The sequence below is a fragment of the Pholcus phalangioides genome, unplaced genomic scaffold (assembly GCF_987345545.1).
Source record: "Pholcus phalangioides strain wild (caught in Gottingen) unplaced genomic scaffold, Ppha-v1.0 ptg000001l_1, whole genome shotgun sequence".
Classification (NCBI taxonomy): domain Eukaryota; kingdom Metazoa; phylum Arthropoda; class Arachnida; order Araneae; family Pholcidae; genus Pholcus; species Pholcus phalangioides.
Window position 1 is genome coordinate 4,090,873 of NW_028301594.1, and position 15,909 is coordinate 4,106,781.

The following is a 15,909-nucleotide window of genomic DNA, read 5'->3' on the forward strand; positions in this document are numbered from 1 at the left end:
GTTCACAATCAGTGCTCCGCATACACTTCCCAGGAGCTCTGCAACTGCTCGAGGAAAATAAAATAAAGTAGGTTTGATAAATAAATAAAAGAGGCTATGGGGCTGTGAGTGAAAAAAATGAGAACTGCTGGTCTAATTCGTTGATGTAGAGAAGAAAGCCAAATCACACTCAATCCACTCTTGCATTTAAAACTTGGTTCTATCCAGGACCGCAACTAGATACGTTTACAGCACGGGGATGTCCTCAAATTGGCGGCTCCGTGTAATGTATAGTGCAGTTAAAGGATAGGAATCAAATCTGAAGTGAAAAATGGGGGGGGGGAATGATTTCTGTCTGCTGTAGTAGGGAGGGAAGGGGGGTTTGATAGGTCAAAAATAATCTTATTGACCAAAAAAATTAGGGGAAATAATTTTTGCCGCTCTAGAAGGGGTGCCCAATCCGAGGTTAAAGAGCGGAAAAAAATTATATTGATCAAGAAAAGAAAAAATAGGGGAAATAATTTCTATATATATCAGCTCTAGAGAGGAGGGGCAACAGATCCGAGGTGATGAGCAGGGCCGTCTTGAGAGCAATCCAGGGATGCAACTGGATACTTTTTGAGATGTTAACAGTTCTCCCAATAGCGTGCGTAAATCATCTTAGTATGCGCCTTCAAAGTTTAGGGTGGAGTCTTCTCTGTTAAAACCACTGCATTTCGGGTTTCATCCTTTTTTTATCAGCATTATTAAAAATTGGAGAATTGCAGTGAAACAAAATTATATAAAATAATGCAATGTTCGACGGAAAAAAAAAATATATTTTTTTTTGATGAAATTGCCGTCACATGTGCTTTGTGACACACATTTTAACAGCATTAAATCCAAACACTTGCCTAGAACATGGAGTATTTATCGTTCGAAACTTGTATGGTGTGTTTTTCCCCTGAAATCAACCTTCAAAAATTCAGTTTCTCAATGTTTAGAATGTCCCCAAACACATTTTCACTCATTATTATACTTACTGCAATGAAATTTTATTTTTAGGATAAATGCAATGCGATAAATCAGATCAGATGGAAAAAAATAAGGATTTATTTTGAAGATTTAGAAGTTTGAACAATAGTAAATATGTAGATGATGACTCATGAAGACGAATCGCACATATTGGGGTGGAAAATCACAAATCATATTTTTGGTGAAAACTGCTTCATTCTACAACTTTTAGAATCCAAGATATCACCATCGTTCGGTTGAAAGTTATGCGTACTGTACGTCAGTAAGTATGTATTTGCGAATGAGAAAAATTGTTAAAATCATGAACAATTACAAATTAGTAGATTTCCAATAAATACCGAGACGGAGATTTTAAATTGGCTGAAAAATCTCTCAGACTTCTTTGTAAATCAGAACCATTAGCACCTATAAACATCCAACGCAACCAAACCTCCAATTCTGTGCAAAACTTGCATCTTTGTACCTACATTCATTACTAAAAAACTTTTCTGAAGAATATTTTTTTTAAGATGTGACGTGGGAAATGATCATACTAACAGACAGCTACTTCCAGTAGTAAACCAACAGACTTTTGGTTGTGTCATGCACATGGGCGGAGATACGGGAAGGGGGGGGGGGCAATGCCCCCATCGTCAACGGTGAAGTTGACTGATCTAATGTATATATGGATATATGAATTGACATCATCGTGCCCCCCAGACTTCCAAGTCTATCTCCGCCTATGGTCATGCAAACTTCAAATGTCAACTGTATAACCTGAAACATGCATATATATTTACTTTGGCCCATTAAATACGTTAGGGCCATAGATCAGTGCCGTAACTGCGGGGGCGGCAGCAGTTTTAGGTGAGAACAAAGAACATGATTACAAAATTATTGAATATAAAGTTTTGGGGGGGGGCGACCAAAAATCCAAGTTGTGGCCCTGCCATACACACACCATGCACTTGCATTAACGGAATAGGTTATATATTGAAACAGATTGTGTGTGTGTGTGTGTACATATGCATGCAGAGGGGCCGACATGAAGAAAACATTGAAAGGGCTGAAAGTTGTTGGTTGTCCCGTATATACGGACTTTTGCGCATATGCAGACAAAAGAGGGTGCACTGCGTTGTTTTTTCGGAAATTATTGGAGGAGCTCAGGATATCTCAATCGTTCCTTGAAGTGTTCAGTGCACATGAGCTCCAAGGAAAGATTGAAATATTCGTTGCCTTTGTAGTCTAATGCGTTCACCAGGAAATTCACTTCCCACCATCTACCACAATCGCGTTATCTCGTGACCTTGGAAAGTAGTTCTACTACCTTGAAGTGTAAAGTCCTATACTGTTATTGGTTAACCGGCGGGCTATCAAAGTCCCTGAATGAATATGCCGAATTTTCCGATTTCGGAGACCGTTTTTTCTCCTGCGGGTTATATACTGAAAATAACGGTAATTTGCGTTTCTACGTTCAAAGACGGCACACATCGAAAAGGGGATCGGTTGACTCGTTTAAATTACCGACATTTTTCGAAGATCATTAGGAAAAAATGTAAAAACTCCAGCTAAAATATTCATAGTTTTGTCATCTAGCCACTATGCGGTCGTGCGGATTTGGCGAAAAAACACACGCACCCTAGAGCGGCGCCCAATATGGCCGCACGGTCCGCCACTGCATTGGTGGGGGAGGGACATGCTCTTAACAATAGTCAAAGGAAGGAGTTTGTACGAGGAGCATTTTACATAACTTCTGTGAGATACCTTTTTTATATTAATGTCCTGCCTTTCCAAAACATGTTGAAGAGAATGAAACGTTTGCACTCTTTCTTGTTTTTTGCACTCCCTCTAGTGCATTGCTGGGATGGTACATTACTCCCTCACGTATTGCTGGGATGTTGCTTAACATTGTATCACCAACAGAACTATTAATTGTGTGTGATGAATGGGTTGCAATACAATGCAAAGAATTACAAGAAGTGAAATCAGTTCAGAGAATAGATAGATAGATATTGGGCAGACATATTCAAACTTTGTGACCTTGAAAGTAGCCCAAAGTTCAAAATTTTGCGAGTTTTGGTGAAAGCTTTTTTTTTTTTAGCACATGGTAATGCAGACAGTGAAAAAGAGTTCATTGTTAACAAATAAATAAAAATCTGTCCATCCAATGCTTTAATGGAATAAGACATACAAAATCTTATGTTCAAGGGCATGAAAAATTTGAAAAAAAAAATTGTCATTGAGATGCTGAACTTCTGAAAGCGACTCGTGATTCGTAATCTATTAACATGCTATTAGGTTGAGAAATTGTTTAAGTAAATGAGGGGTATTTATATTTTTCTCGTTTTTTGCATTTTGCTTTTAAATTTAATAATTCCTTTAAATTCTGTGAGAAGCTTTTTTCTTTTTTTAAGGAAACCCTTATTATATTCTGCACTCACTTTTTTTGCTATATCAGGATGAATAAGATTTTGGTGTTCAAGCAGCAGAAATTCTTGCTGCCTAGGTTTTTAGTATGCATGTTGCTTAATTTGAAATGAGTAATAATTTTTATTCGTCATTTCAGTAATGCACGTTTTAGTAGTGACATAAGATAATTCAGAAAAAATTTAAATGGATTTTAATTTGTGAAGGAAATTTATTTAGAATTATTCTTCATTTTCAAAATATCTGCTCCGAAATAGAGTGCTCTACCACTATGAAAGCAGATATATAATATTCCCTCCATATATATTGTATTAACAGAAAGGATGTATTTCCCTACACACACATCATAATCTGTTGGCATTGATGTCATTTGCATTAGCGAAATGTTGCTGGCATTCATCACACGGAGCCATTCAGCATATATAACGCTCCTAGGAGGTCATATTTTATCTGCTTTTTCATAGCTTAGGTAGAGCACTAGTTCAGTGTACAAAAGACTGGGGTTCGAGTCCCTGTGAGGGCAGAGATGAATTTTCTTAACCTAAAAAACATCAATACTCTTCATACTGCCAGTTTTCTGTACATACAGGGTGATTCAAAACTCAACGAACGAACTTTCAGGGGAGGTAGAAAAAACAAAATCACAATTTTCTTTATATATTTTTTGTGCATAATTATGGATGATAAGAACTTCAAGCCACTTGTTGTGAAAATTAACGTGTACACGTACTGTCCTTGTGTAAAGTATGGCTAAATAAAGTTTCCCAACCCATTATTGGCTTGTAATTTCTGTACCTTCGTTTGTCCTCCAGCTGAGATCAGGTTGGGATTTCCGGTCATATATTCCTGTGATTCTGTTTTGTTTTCGTGTTTTTTATCTCCCCTAAAAGATTGTTCGTTGAGTTTTGAATCACCCTGTATAGTAATTTGTACTTGGTACAGAACATTCCCTACACACATGTATGAAGAAAAAACTGATTAATCCCAAAACATGACTTTGGCAAGTCTGAAAAAAAAAAAAAAATAGTATGCAAAGTAGAACTATGAACTGTTGATGTTTATTCAAAAGGAGAAACAGAAATCGATACATTAGTTTAAATATCAACAGTTCATATCAAAAAAGCTGATGTCATACAAAACAAAATAATTTCAACTATTCCTGAATCGGTAAAGTTATGGCATTTCTGGTACGATCAAAGCAGGGGGGGGGGGGGGCGAAAGAGAAAATTGAACCACGCAAAAAGAAAAACCAATGGCTTGCAAACGGTTTCAGGGCTATTAGGCCATGGTCCAAGCGATTTTCTTCCTGACGTTTCGCCTACATCTGTGGCAAGCATCATCTGAGGTTATTCAGACATCAGTCTCCACAGCAAGCGAGAAAGGCTTCACCAATCAGCATGACACACCCACACAAGCCAGCCAATGCGGTTCTGTAGCCGATCAAGTCTCAGAAATGCATATAGAAAACAAGTCCATGACAGTAGCTGTACGAAGCCTTTCTTGCTTGCCACAAAGACTAGCACACGAATAACCTCAGATGACACCTGCCGCATATGTGGGCGAAACGCGAGGAAAAAAATTTCTTGGACCATGGTCTAATAGCCCGGACACCGTTTGCAAGTCATTGAATGCCGGCCATGAAAGCCTCAGACAATATTTCAAAGAAAAATCAATCCATAATATACTTGTCAAATGGAAACGGTTCCACATGGTTCTGTAATAGTAAAATTCAGCATTGAATAAACATCCTGAACATCAATGTACCACAAAGTTTTATTGCATGTACATTAGAATTGACGACTGTATTAGGATACATATGATAAACTAACTCGAAATTTGAGCAAATCTGATTATTTTAAACAGTGCATGGGTTAGAATAAGCATATTTCAGGTTCTTTCACGAGTTTTGTTAATAGCAATAACATCGCTTATCTTACCATGGTCAAATAAATGATATGGAAAAAAGTAGAAACAGGTATGATCATATAATAGAGGATACACTGGTGCACAGAACGAAAAAATAATTATGTAAATATTTAATTTTCTAAAGTTGAAAATTTCCTTCTTTTTTCCCCAGAGAGGGTTAAATCAGTTCGATGAATGCAGCACACGAGAGGGGAGGGGAGAAATGTCACTGAAAACAGAACCCAGCATCAACAATATTAGTCACTAGCAAGTTCCATTTCATCAGCATTGCTATGTGCTGATGTTTTCCCGTTCCTGTCGGGTGGACTGTCAACTGATTTTATTGTCTTTTTCTGACTACTACTTTCAGGCTCGTGACTGCTGCTGTCATAACCCTTTTCCTCTTCATCGTAATTATGGAAAACTTTTTCCTATAGAACTGTTTGCCTCAGAATCTAATACATTCTTATTGCTTCTCTCAACTTCCGAAACCCTATCTTCTCCAGAACTCTCATTTTTCTCGTGCTTTGTCCTAAAATGAAAAAGTATAGAAAAGAACCATATCATAGACTGTAAATGAATACATTCACCTCCCAAAGTTGCATATAACAAGAACCAATATAGCCTACTCCAGGGCTGGACACATCTAAAAAAAAAAAAACCTAAGCTCCGGAAAGAATTTTTACCGAGAGGTAATAATGCAAACATTTTGTGCTGCTCTCAGCCTGCCATTTAATAACACAAAAATAATTTCAGGCACCAATACCAATTTTTTAGTCACCATGGAGACATAGGAATTGTCCAGCCCTGGCCTACTTCAAAATTAATTTTTTAGAATTACCAAATTTTGGAAAATTCTTTGGAAAATATGGTCATTATTAGAATTTTCTCCTGTTTTCATGTATTATTCTCGAAAATATGGCCAGCCTCTACTGATATACGCACACTGAGCAACTTTGGCCGACTTGATGTCATTTTGTGTCAAGGTTTATAGAATTCGTGTTTATATTATTCGTGTATTTGTCTAATGCCTTCGTTGGTAGCTTCTTAACATTCTTGGGCAATGGTTGATCCACTCTTCCATTTTGATACGAGTTGAGTCAACCATGAAGTAGCGTGATTTCGGATGGAAAAAATTCACATTTTCTGAATTTTTTTTTTCTCAAGTGACATCATTTTTGTAATCATTTACATTTCATAGAAACACTAGTGTTAACAACGAGAGTTGGTGAAGAAAAATATATTGATCACGTTATAGTTATCCTATTTATCTATGGATTAAATAATTGAATTTTTTTGCTGTCGCCTTGAGCTTCAAATTATCGAAGTTTGACTATTTATGCTGTGTGTTTGTGTTTTAATTGTGCTGCCATCTGGTCCTGATGATAAATCACAAAAAATATTTTCAATCTTGACATCATAAACCTTTCCCCCTGATCAAGCATAACATCTCCCGAAGGAAATATGCATGGAAGATATGAACTATCACATAAGACACTGTTAATGCACCACAGAACACATTTGACATTTTTTGAACACGAGAAATTCCCAGATTAACTTTTACAGTATAATATATAATAATATACAGAGAAATGGTCAAGAATATAAAAAATGGCCGGCCAAACTCTGAACCATTTCTGCAATTCTGACACTGGCAGTAACATCAGATTCTATAGCATATTTTATTGCAAAAAAAATCTGGCACATTTTAAAAAAATTAACCAATGGACATAATAGCCATCTCAATGGCAATATTTTCATTTCCCATGTATATAAAGCAGACTCAATAATACAGCTGTGTGTTAATCCTCCTAAGGACATCATGGTCCATCCCTCTGTCTCAATGAAGAGATTTTATCAGGTGGTGAAAGAAGACCTAAGCCATGCTGGAAAATGTGAAGTAGGTTTCTGTGTAATGCTTGTTAGCGCTGCCATCAATTTTTTCAAACTATAAGTGACAAGAAATTTTTGACTAGATCAGCTCCCATTTGTGCCTCAAAGTTAGAAACCACGTAAAACCAACTTCAGCTGACTACTGCTGTGACAACAGTGGGTTCAAACCCGGGTCTTCACATTACTATGACCACTCAATCACCACAGCAGCAATCATAAGTTGTTTTCAGGGCTCATACGGGGAGGGGAAGAAGCTGACAGGGCCCATGATGTTTTGATTTGTATTTTTTATACACTATAACCACCAAGGCGGCGGTGTGTTAATCCACTGTTTATTTGGTGGGTTTTTCCTGCAAATATAGGAAACATGTCGCTGAATATTTGTGCACAGATGTTTATATTATTTGAATGAACTTTTTCATTTGACATCTCGTAATCTGACACACCCTGGTGCTGGATTAGTGAGACTATTGTATTTTGTTTTCAATATTTGTTTACATATTGATTTTTATCTTCTCGCACATATAATTTACACATAACATACTTTTGAAAAATTCTTCATTGCACAGAAATCAAAGTATCCATCTCAAGTTACAGACATCAGCACTGATAACATACAGTAGACAACAGGCATCTCGTATCATCGAAATACAGTGGAACCTCTTGATAATGGCACATTCATGGGGCCAAAACATTTTCCCCTAAAAAAATCCCTGCTAACCGGGAGTGTCCCCTATTGCAAGTATGATATGCTGTGGAACCTTGTTCACCCATGGCCCTCCGAACTTATGAGGAACATTTATGTACAATGACAACTAATTAAAAAAAAATTGAATGAGTTTGCTTCTCAGAGAAAGTGAAACTGACCAATGAATACAGAGACACACTTGAGGGAAGCAAACCGAGGGCTGCACATAAAAAAACTTTTAAGGGAAAAGAATCCCCATTTTTTTCCTTTTGCATTTAACAAATGGGAACAGATGCAGTATGGTCCGCCACAAATTTTTCCTCGCGATTAGTCACCAACACTGTCATAATGGGGCTCTGGGTTGCCGTATTTTTTTAAATTGTTTGTTTTTGCTGGGTGATATTACAAGGGGTGATCAAATGAAAAGGTACGAAACGACGTAAAAACGTAACAGTTAAATATTGCATATTCCGCCATGGGAGAACGTTGCGAGACATCTCGGGATGCGATTGGAGTCTCTGACTGGGATCGGAGCATGCACGGGCGCCCGCATGCGCAGGAGAGAGCAGAGGCTCTTATCAAAAGCGGCAGTCTGTATGAGGACAAGATGGCGTTCATGTTGCAAAATTCGACGATTGAGGAGCAACGAGGTGTTATCCGATTTCTGACAGCGGAAGGTGAGAAACCGGCAGCTATTCATCGCCGGATGGTGACAGTTTACGGGGAGAAATGTGTCTCTGACAAGTCTGTCAGAAAATGGAGTGCCCGTTTTCGTGCAGGCCGTGAGAGTGTGGGTGATGACCCGAGACCAGGCCAGGCAAACACTGTTATCACGAGCGATCTCATCGACAAAGTGGACGACCCAGTGAGAAGTGATCGGCATGTCACATTGCGAATGTTGGCGGTGAAGGTGGATGTCAGCTATGGAACCGTGTGGACAATTGTTCACGACAGGTTGCGATATCGGAAGGTGTGTGCCGCTTGGGTTACGAAGCAGCTCACCGACCAGCAAAAGGAACTGCGTATGGGGCTAGCACTGCAACATCTGTTTCGGTACCAGGAAGACCCCGCTTTCATGGAGCGGATCGTCACAGGTGATGAGACCTGGTGCCATCACTACGAGCCAGAGACAAAGCGGGACAGCATGCAGTGGAAGCATGCATCGTCACCTCCCCCTAAAAAGTTCAAAGCCGTGCCGTCAGCAGGCAAGGTGTTGCTCACCGTCTTTTTCGACGTTCAAGGTCCGCTACTTGTGGAATTCCTCAAGCACAGAAAAACCATTAACTCCGACGTGTACTGTGAGGCACTCCGACGCCTACGCAGGTTTATCAAGAACGAAAGACCAGGGCTGCTCATGAAGGGTGTGGTTCTGCTCCATGATAACGCGCGTCCACACGTCTCCAAAGTCACACACATGGAACTGGCCAAGTTCAAGTGGGAGCCGTTGGACCATCCGCCCTACAGTCCGGCCATGTCGCCCTGCGATTTCCATGTGTTTGGTCCACTGAAGAAACACCTGAAAGGGAAGCGCTTCAACTCGGAAGACGTACTCAAGGACGCTGTGAAGGACTGGGTCTCGTCACGGCCACAGGAATCCTGCGGCTTGTTCATCAGTGGGATCGTTGTGCTCAGGCCTATGGTGTATATTTTGAATAAAGTCTACATTTGTACCCACTGTGTCGTTTCGTACCTTTTCATTTGATCACCCCTTATAGATGGCGTTAGTTTCGCCAAACAAGATTTGTCTTATGTTCACCACGTTTTTTCAAAAATTCTAAACAGCCGTTGTTCCATTTCCAGCATGTCTCTTGGATTATTATCTGCTGGTCAGGTTGTATCATACCGTTTTATTATTTCGTTATATTTATTAATTATTCATTCATTGTCATGCCTTCTGTCTTATCGGTGAATTAAAATGAATCTAGAGAATTTCTTATGCCTGGATCCATTTATTATTAAAAAAAGGGTCCAGGTTTTAGTTTTTAATACATATAATATTTACCCGGAATTCCTTATGCCCCAATCCGTTTATTTTAAAAAAAGGATCCGGGTTTTAGTTTTAATACATAGAATAGTTATTTATTCAACCATTGTTTTTATTGACAGAACCCAGAGAAACTTTATGCCCCGATCTGTTTATTATTTAAAAAATGATCCAGGCGTAATTTTTTTAACTGATATTTTGGTACAGCTTCGATATAGGGGACACGCCAAGTTGGCGACTTTTTTCCGGCGATAAGTTGCCATCATTGGCGCGCTCTGGTTTGTTGCTGTTCTGCTGGGTTGTCGTTGTTCCAGAATATTCGAAGAATTCTGCGAGGGAGTGGCGCTGGTGGTTGTTTTTCCGTGTTCCTAGCGTCCTAGCGCGTCTTTCAAACGGGTTTTACTGCCATTTTCAAACTGGTTTTCTCTTTTTTCCATTCTATTCTCTCTCTTTTTTTCCTCCAAATGACGTCACCTTATAGCCGCGGCGTTTTGAAAAACCGTTGGGATAGTTCTTCATATTTTCTCTTCCTTCCGTATATACGATGTAGTGTGTGTCTCGGATTAATTGGAATACCTTATTTTGGATATATTTTCCCTCAGGTTGTACCTTTAATATTTTCCAATATTTATTCTTTTCTACATGCAGGATGCCCCTGCATCGTTATTATTTTATTTATTTTACCGTTGTTTATTTATAAGAACCCGGATTCCCGAAAAGAGAGTCCGGGTTTTAATTTATAATACATAGAATATATTTATTTATACAACATGCAGGACCGTTATTTATTTATAAGAACCCGGATTCTCGGAAAGAGAGTCTGGGTTTTAATTATTTTTTTATTATAATTATGCTTGTTGGTTTTAGCATTTTTATGCTCGCCCAATTCAGCTGTTATTTACGTTTCCATTTCTTTTGTGTTTCATGATATTTTTCATATTGTTTTCTATGCAGGCGATTTTTTTTTTCGGCGCTCGTAATGTGTCTAACGGCCTTGGCGACTTCTGATGGAGTCGTCGGACATATTTGGCGCCGAAAAAAAAAGTCGCCGAAAATCGCCAAGCTGTCCCCTATATCGAAGCTGTTCCGATATTTTTCTATTTTTATGCTTGGTTGTTTTTATTTTTGTTTTGCACGCTGATGATTTTTTTTCGGCGTCCATAGTGTCTGACGGCCTTAGCGACTTTTCGTTGGGCCCTCAGACATGTTTGCCGCCAAAGATCACCAAGTGGCGGACCATACGACAGCTGTTCCTAATCCGCTGCAATTCAAAACTGTTTGCGCAAATAGCTAATTATACTCATATCTTTGCTAAGATAAATTTTGAAACTTACTCGTCCTCGTTCCAGTCATCAATGGAAGCTCGTGCAAGATTTAAACTATGAGAAAGATCGCTGTATTCTGGTAGAAATTCTGCTGGCCTTGAATCAGGAAGTCGTAGATGAGCTGGCAAATGACGCAAAAAAGAAACCTTCATCTCTCTCCTGATAGACATAGGAATGGTCTTATCTCTCAGTTTCACAGGCACTTCTTCACAAAACAGTATGGCGATCACCTGGTACCTCATATATTTCTTGAAGCGGTAGAATTCATAGTGCTCTCTGCGCCTCCCGCGAAGAAACCAGATTTCATCTTTCAATGCATCCGAAAACAAGTTCTTGATTTCCATGAAGAACTCTCTCAATGATGAGAAACTACTTCAACCAACTGGATACTCGTAAGTCTGTGGAATTAGCCAATACCCTTGATGATTTAATCCTGGAAAGCACACTAGACCATTTATGGTATTTGGCAGAAAATTCTTCGCAATCTTGTTTACTGTTGGCATCAGAACTGTCGGTGGAGATTGGGGGAAGTTCTGAGAGAAACTTACTACTAAATGTAGGGGGACCGAGTTTAGGATTCCATTGTATGTTTCATCCAACACCAAGCACAAATGCCACTTGTTCATTTCCCACTGATCCCATTCAATCATCATACCTGGGATGTTCAGGTCCTGTTGTTCACTCAAGAGTTTCTTGTACACCTTTTTTGTGCGATCCATTTCCAATCTATGTTCTCATCAACTAACTAGAGTATACGTCAAAGCGTATTAATAATTTAATACGAGTCTTTTAGTCTTTAATACGCTTTGGTGTACGTCAATAGATCGCGAAATTCGAAAACACCGGTGACTTGACTTGTCTTGAAGAAACACTTGCTGGCCTTGGTATCGGCTAGGTGCGCAGTAATAGATTTCCTTTTTCAGCACTTCTCAGTCATTCCGATTATGAATACTTAACCAAGTTTTCCAAGGAATAGGTTTTTTGCGCCGCATGAACTGAATTAGACCATTTTGCGCCGGCAGAAACGTGTTGCATAATCATGCTACGATTTTGTGTTTTCCTAGCGTGGCGCATCAGATCACAGGGCGGCTATAATATAGTATATGGCCAAGGGCGTAGCCAGGGGAGGGGGACTTGGGGGTCTGGTCCCCCCCCCGAAATGTGAGAAAATGACCGAAAAAAGGGAAAAAGATGGCCAAATTCATTGTTCTGTCACTTTGGTCCCCCCCCGAACGAAATTTCTGGCTACGCCCCTGTATATGGCCTTGGCATCAGCTACTCTGTCGTCTGCATTCTCCCGCCGGTTTGAAGAGAAGGGAAAGAAAACACACAAGAGAGTGAAGAGAACATCGGCAAAACGCGCTACGCACGACGCATTTGACTCCAGAAGCAGTCCGCCAATCACGCCCGACGTTAAGCCTGTCATGAGCCGCGTTGCGCTCTGTAGGAAAACAGTCATACTGATTTTCTTATTGGTGAGTGGACGGCGTGTCACGCTGTCCCAGAAAACATGCTCCTAGGAAAACCCAGCTTAAAGCCGAGTTTTCCTAGGAGCAGCACTTTTGCGCCACGCGCAGCGTGAAAACGCTGATTGGTTAAAAACAGGAAATTCAAGGTTTTTTTTACCAATCAGCTTTTTCACGCTGCGCGCGCTGTAGAAATCTGCTCCTAGGAAAACCTGGCTTTATGAATGAATACTTGCAATCTTGGCTCTTATTACAATCATGACTTAAGCACCAGCAGACTACTGCTTGTGCAGTCGGCAGAGTTATTTGACGAAGGGGTAGGGCCGTCTCAAGAGAATCCAGGGCGTCGGAAGTATTTTCGACCCATGGGTGCTCACACAGGTGTACGCCGGGGTGGGGGGGGCGTGCACCCTCCTAAAGGATATCAAAAATTGCAAACTATTTGCAAAAATAAATATAGAAAAAACTGTTGTATTATCACTTTATTTAAATCAAGAAAAACATTACACACACAAACACACAGAGCATATACATTGTTACAATACAATACAATACAATAATAATTATACAGGGCTCTCGGCTACTATGACCATCCCCTGATCATTAAAAAAAAAAAATTGAGAATAGAGATGCCAGGATCATAACAAAAACATCTAGGAAATTAGAAAAAAGAAATTATGCCTATCAATTATACATTAATAGTCAATAATAATTAAAAAAAAATAATAATTGTCAAAATTGAATGATAACAAAAACCATGAATAATACATTGTCGCAGGTGATAACAACAACAAAAGCATAAGAATCATAGCACAAATAATGACAACAATAAAAGTATTGAAACAAAGCAAAGAATAGTAATACTGAAAAATTTATACACATACATATATATACACACACACACACACACACGTATATATATAGTGAGTATCGATAGGATGAAACTTGAATACCAACAACTAGACGAAACGGGAACTACGAGTGACGAAACGTTCAAAGAGAGGAATAATAATATTAGGAGGAGTCGACGCAAAATCTCGCCAACAAGAGACCGGAAAATGAAGATTGCGGAAAGTAGCATTACGCACAGAATCATAATGACTGCAATAAAAAAGAAAATGAGAAGCAGTTTCCAAATTGTTACAATGGCTACACAATGGACTATCCGCCCTATTAATGCGATGTAAATACTCAAAAAGAGGAGCCCTGTTACAGAGGAGCTTGTAAAACATATTTTCAAATTTACCGGACGAAAAAAAAGATGAATACAATTTGCAACAATCATAAAATGGACGGAAATCAGGAAGTGTATTTTTAAGTGATTGAGTGAAATATTTTTTATATCGGGATTTAAAAATTGAGATCAGATCTTCTGGGTAGAGGCTGGAAGGGGTTACACGCTGAGAAGAAGCCGCAGTGCGAACGTGACTATCAATAATCTCATTAAAAGTAATGCCAGAGTGACCAGGGACCCAGATAATAGAAATGTGATTAGAAAGAGAGCTTGTGAAAACAAGCTGGTAATAAAGAAGAAAAATGACTGTAGGAGAATGGAATGAGAACGCTCGTGCTGCAGAAATAACAGATTTGGAGTCTGATATACATTGTTTGTCAGTTCCCCTTCCCATCCGGACGGCCTTGACTACCCAATTCCTTGGCTGGTGGTGGTGATGATTATTACACATCTCCCCCCCTCTTTTTTTTTTTACAGGTTGAGCTTATTAGGGGGGGCGAACCATCCTCCCACTTCTAGTGACATAAGGTACCTTGACAGCTGAGTTTTCACTCGAATTCGATGGAGTTTCTACAGGACAGTGTTCTAATGTAGGAAAGTCCAATTCTTCTTTCTCTGGGTGGAAATTTGGTGATGGGATTAGATGTCTCCTATTTCTTCTATAGATGTTATTTCCCGACTTAATCAGATAAGATCTTGGGAATGAAGTCTTTTTCAGTACTACACCAGTAGCTCTTCTGTCAGTTATCCATACTTCTTCTCCTTCCTGTAATTTCTTTAGATCTCTCACACCATGTCTTTGGTTGTAGTTTTGGCACTGTCTTTCAACTCTCCTTTCTTCCTTGACCTTGATGGTTTTTCTATCCACTGCTTGTGGTTGCAACTGACCTTTAGCTATTGGCAAAGTTGTTTTAATTCTTCTACCCATCAGCAACTCTGCTGGACTGAATCCGGTTTCTAGGGGAGTTGCTCGATATGCCATCAAAGCAATGTATGGATCTTCAGACTTCTTAATCAGCATTTTAACTGTTTTAACTGCTGACTCAACCAGTCCATTACTTTGAGGAAACTTTGGGCTACTAGAAATGTGTGTGAATCCATGCCTTTTAGAAAATGTTTGAAATTCCAATGTTCGCACTGGATCAAATTGAGGCCCATTGTCTGATCGAACAATATCTGGAATGCCATGTCGAGCGAATATGGACTTGCAATGGTTTATGATTTCAGCAGCTGTCAGTCTATCAAGTTTTGCAATTTCAGGAAAACAAGAATAGTAGTCAGCTAAAAGAAGATACCACGAATTCTTGTACTTGAACAAGTCCATGCCGATCATCTCCCATGGTCTCTCAGGAAATGGTGTTGGAATGAGAGGTTGGTGCCTGTTCTTAGATTCTTGGATACAAGCCGTGCAATTTTTTACCTTTTCTTCTATTTCTTTACTTATTCCAGGCCAATAAACAGAACATCTGGCTCTAGCTCTGCATTTTGTAATTCCAAGATGACCTTCGTGAATCTGATTTAGAACTTCCCTTTGATGTGATCGAGGAATGATGATTCTACAGCCTCTCATCACTATCCCATCCTGAATGGAGATTTCATAACGATGTTGCCAGAAAGGTAGACAACAGGAATCGACATCTTTCTTTGCAGGCCATCCCGTCATTGTATATGATGAAAGTTTCTGACAAACTTCGTCAGCAAGTTGTGCTTCTTGTAGTTCTTCCAGTCTTTTCGATGAAGCTGGTAGAGTCTCTTTAACCATTTGAACATATGCATCTATTTCGTCTTCCAATTCATTTGTCTTGTTTGGATACACTTGAGGACTCCTGGATAAAGCGTCTGCTGCTACTTTGTTGTCATGGCCTTTTACCGCTGCCACCATGTTGTATTATCACTTTATTTAAATCAAGAAAAACATTACACACACAAACACACAGAGCATATACATTGTTTGTCAGTTCCCCTTCCCATCCGGACGGCCTTGACTACCCAATTCCTTGGCTGGTAGTGGTGAT

At 39.3% G+C, this 15,909-nt stretch overlaps 1 protein-coding gene across 1 annotated transcript; it reads right to left on the reverse strand.

The window, feature by feature from the left end:
- Positions 1–5,116: 5,116 nt before the first annotated feature.
- LOC149089715 (uncharacterized) lies at positions 5,117–12,006 on the reverse strand. Its single transcript, XM_089235332.1, has 2 exons — positions 11,204–12,006; positions 5,117–5,836 (listed from the first exon to the last, which is right to left on the reverse strand). The coding sequence occupies exons 1-2, from the start codon at positions 11,536–11,538 to the stop codon at positions 5,719–5,721; spliced, it is 453 nt and encodes a 150-aa protein (XP_089091458.1). The 5' UTR covers positions 11,539–12,006; the 3' UTR covers positions 5,117–5,718.
- Positions 12,007–15,909: the final 3,903 nt, after the last annotated feature.

Coding starts and splice junctions, on each gene's coding strand:
- LOC149089715 (XM_089235332.1), bottom strand. CDS start 11,538: ATGGAAATCAAGAACTTGTTTTCGGATGCATTGAAAGATGAAATCTGG. Junction 5,837..11,203: donor GATGACTGGAACGAGGACGA/GTAAGTTTCAAA, acceptor TTTTCATTTTAG/GACAAAGCACGAGAAAAATG.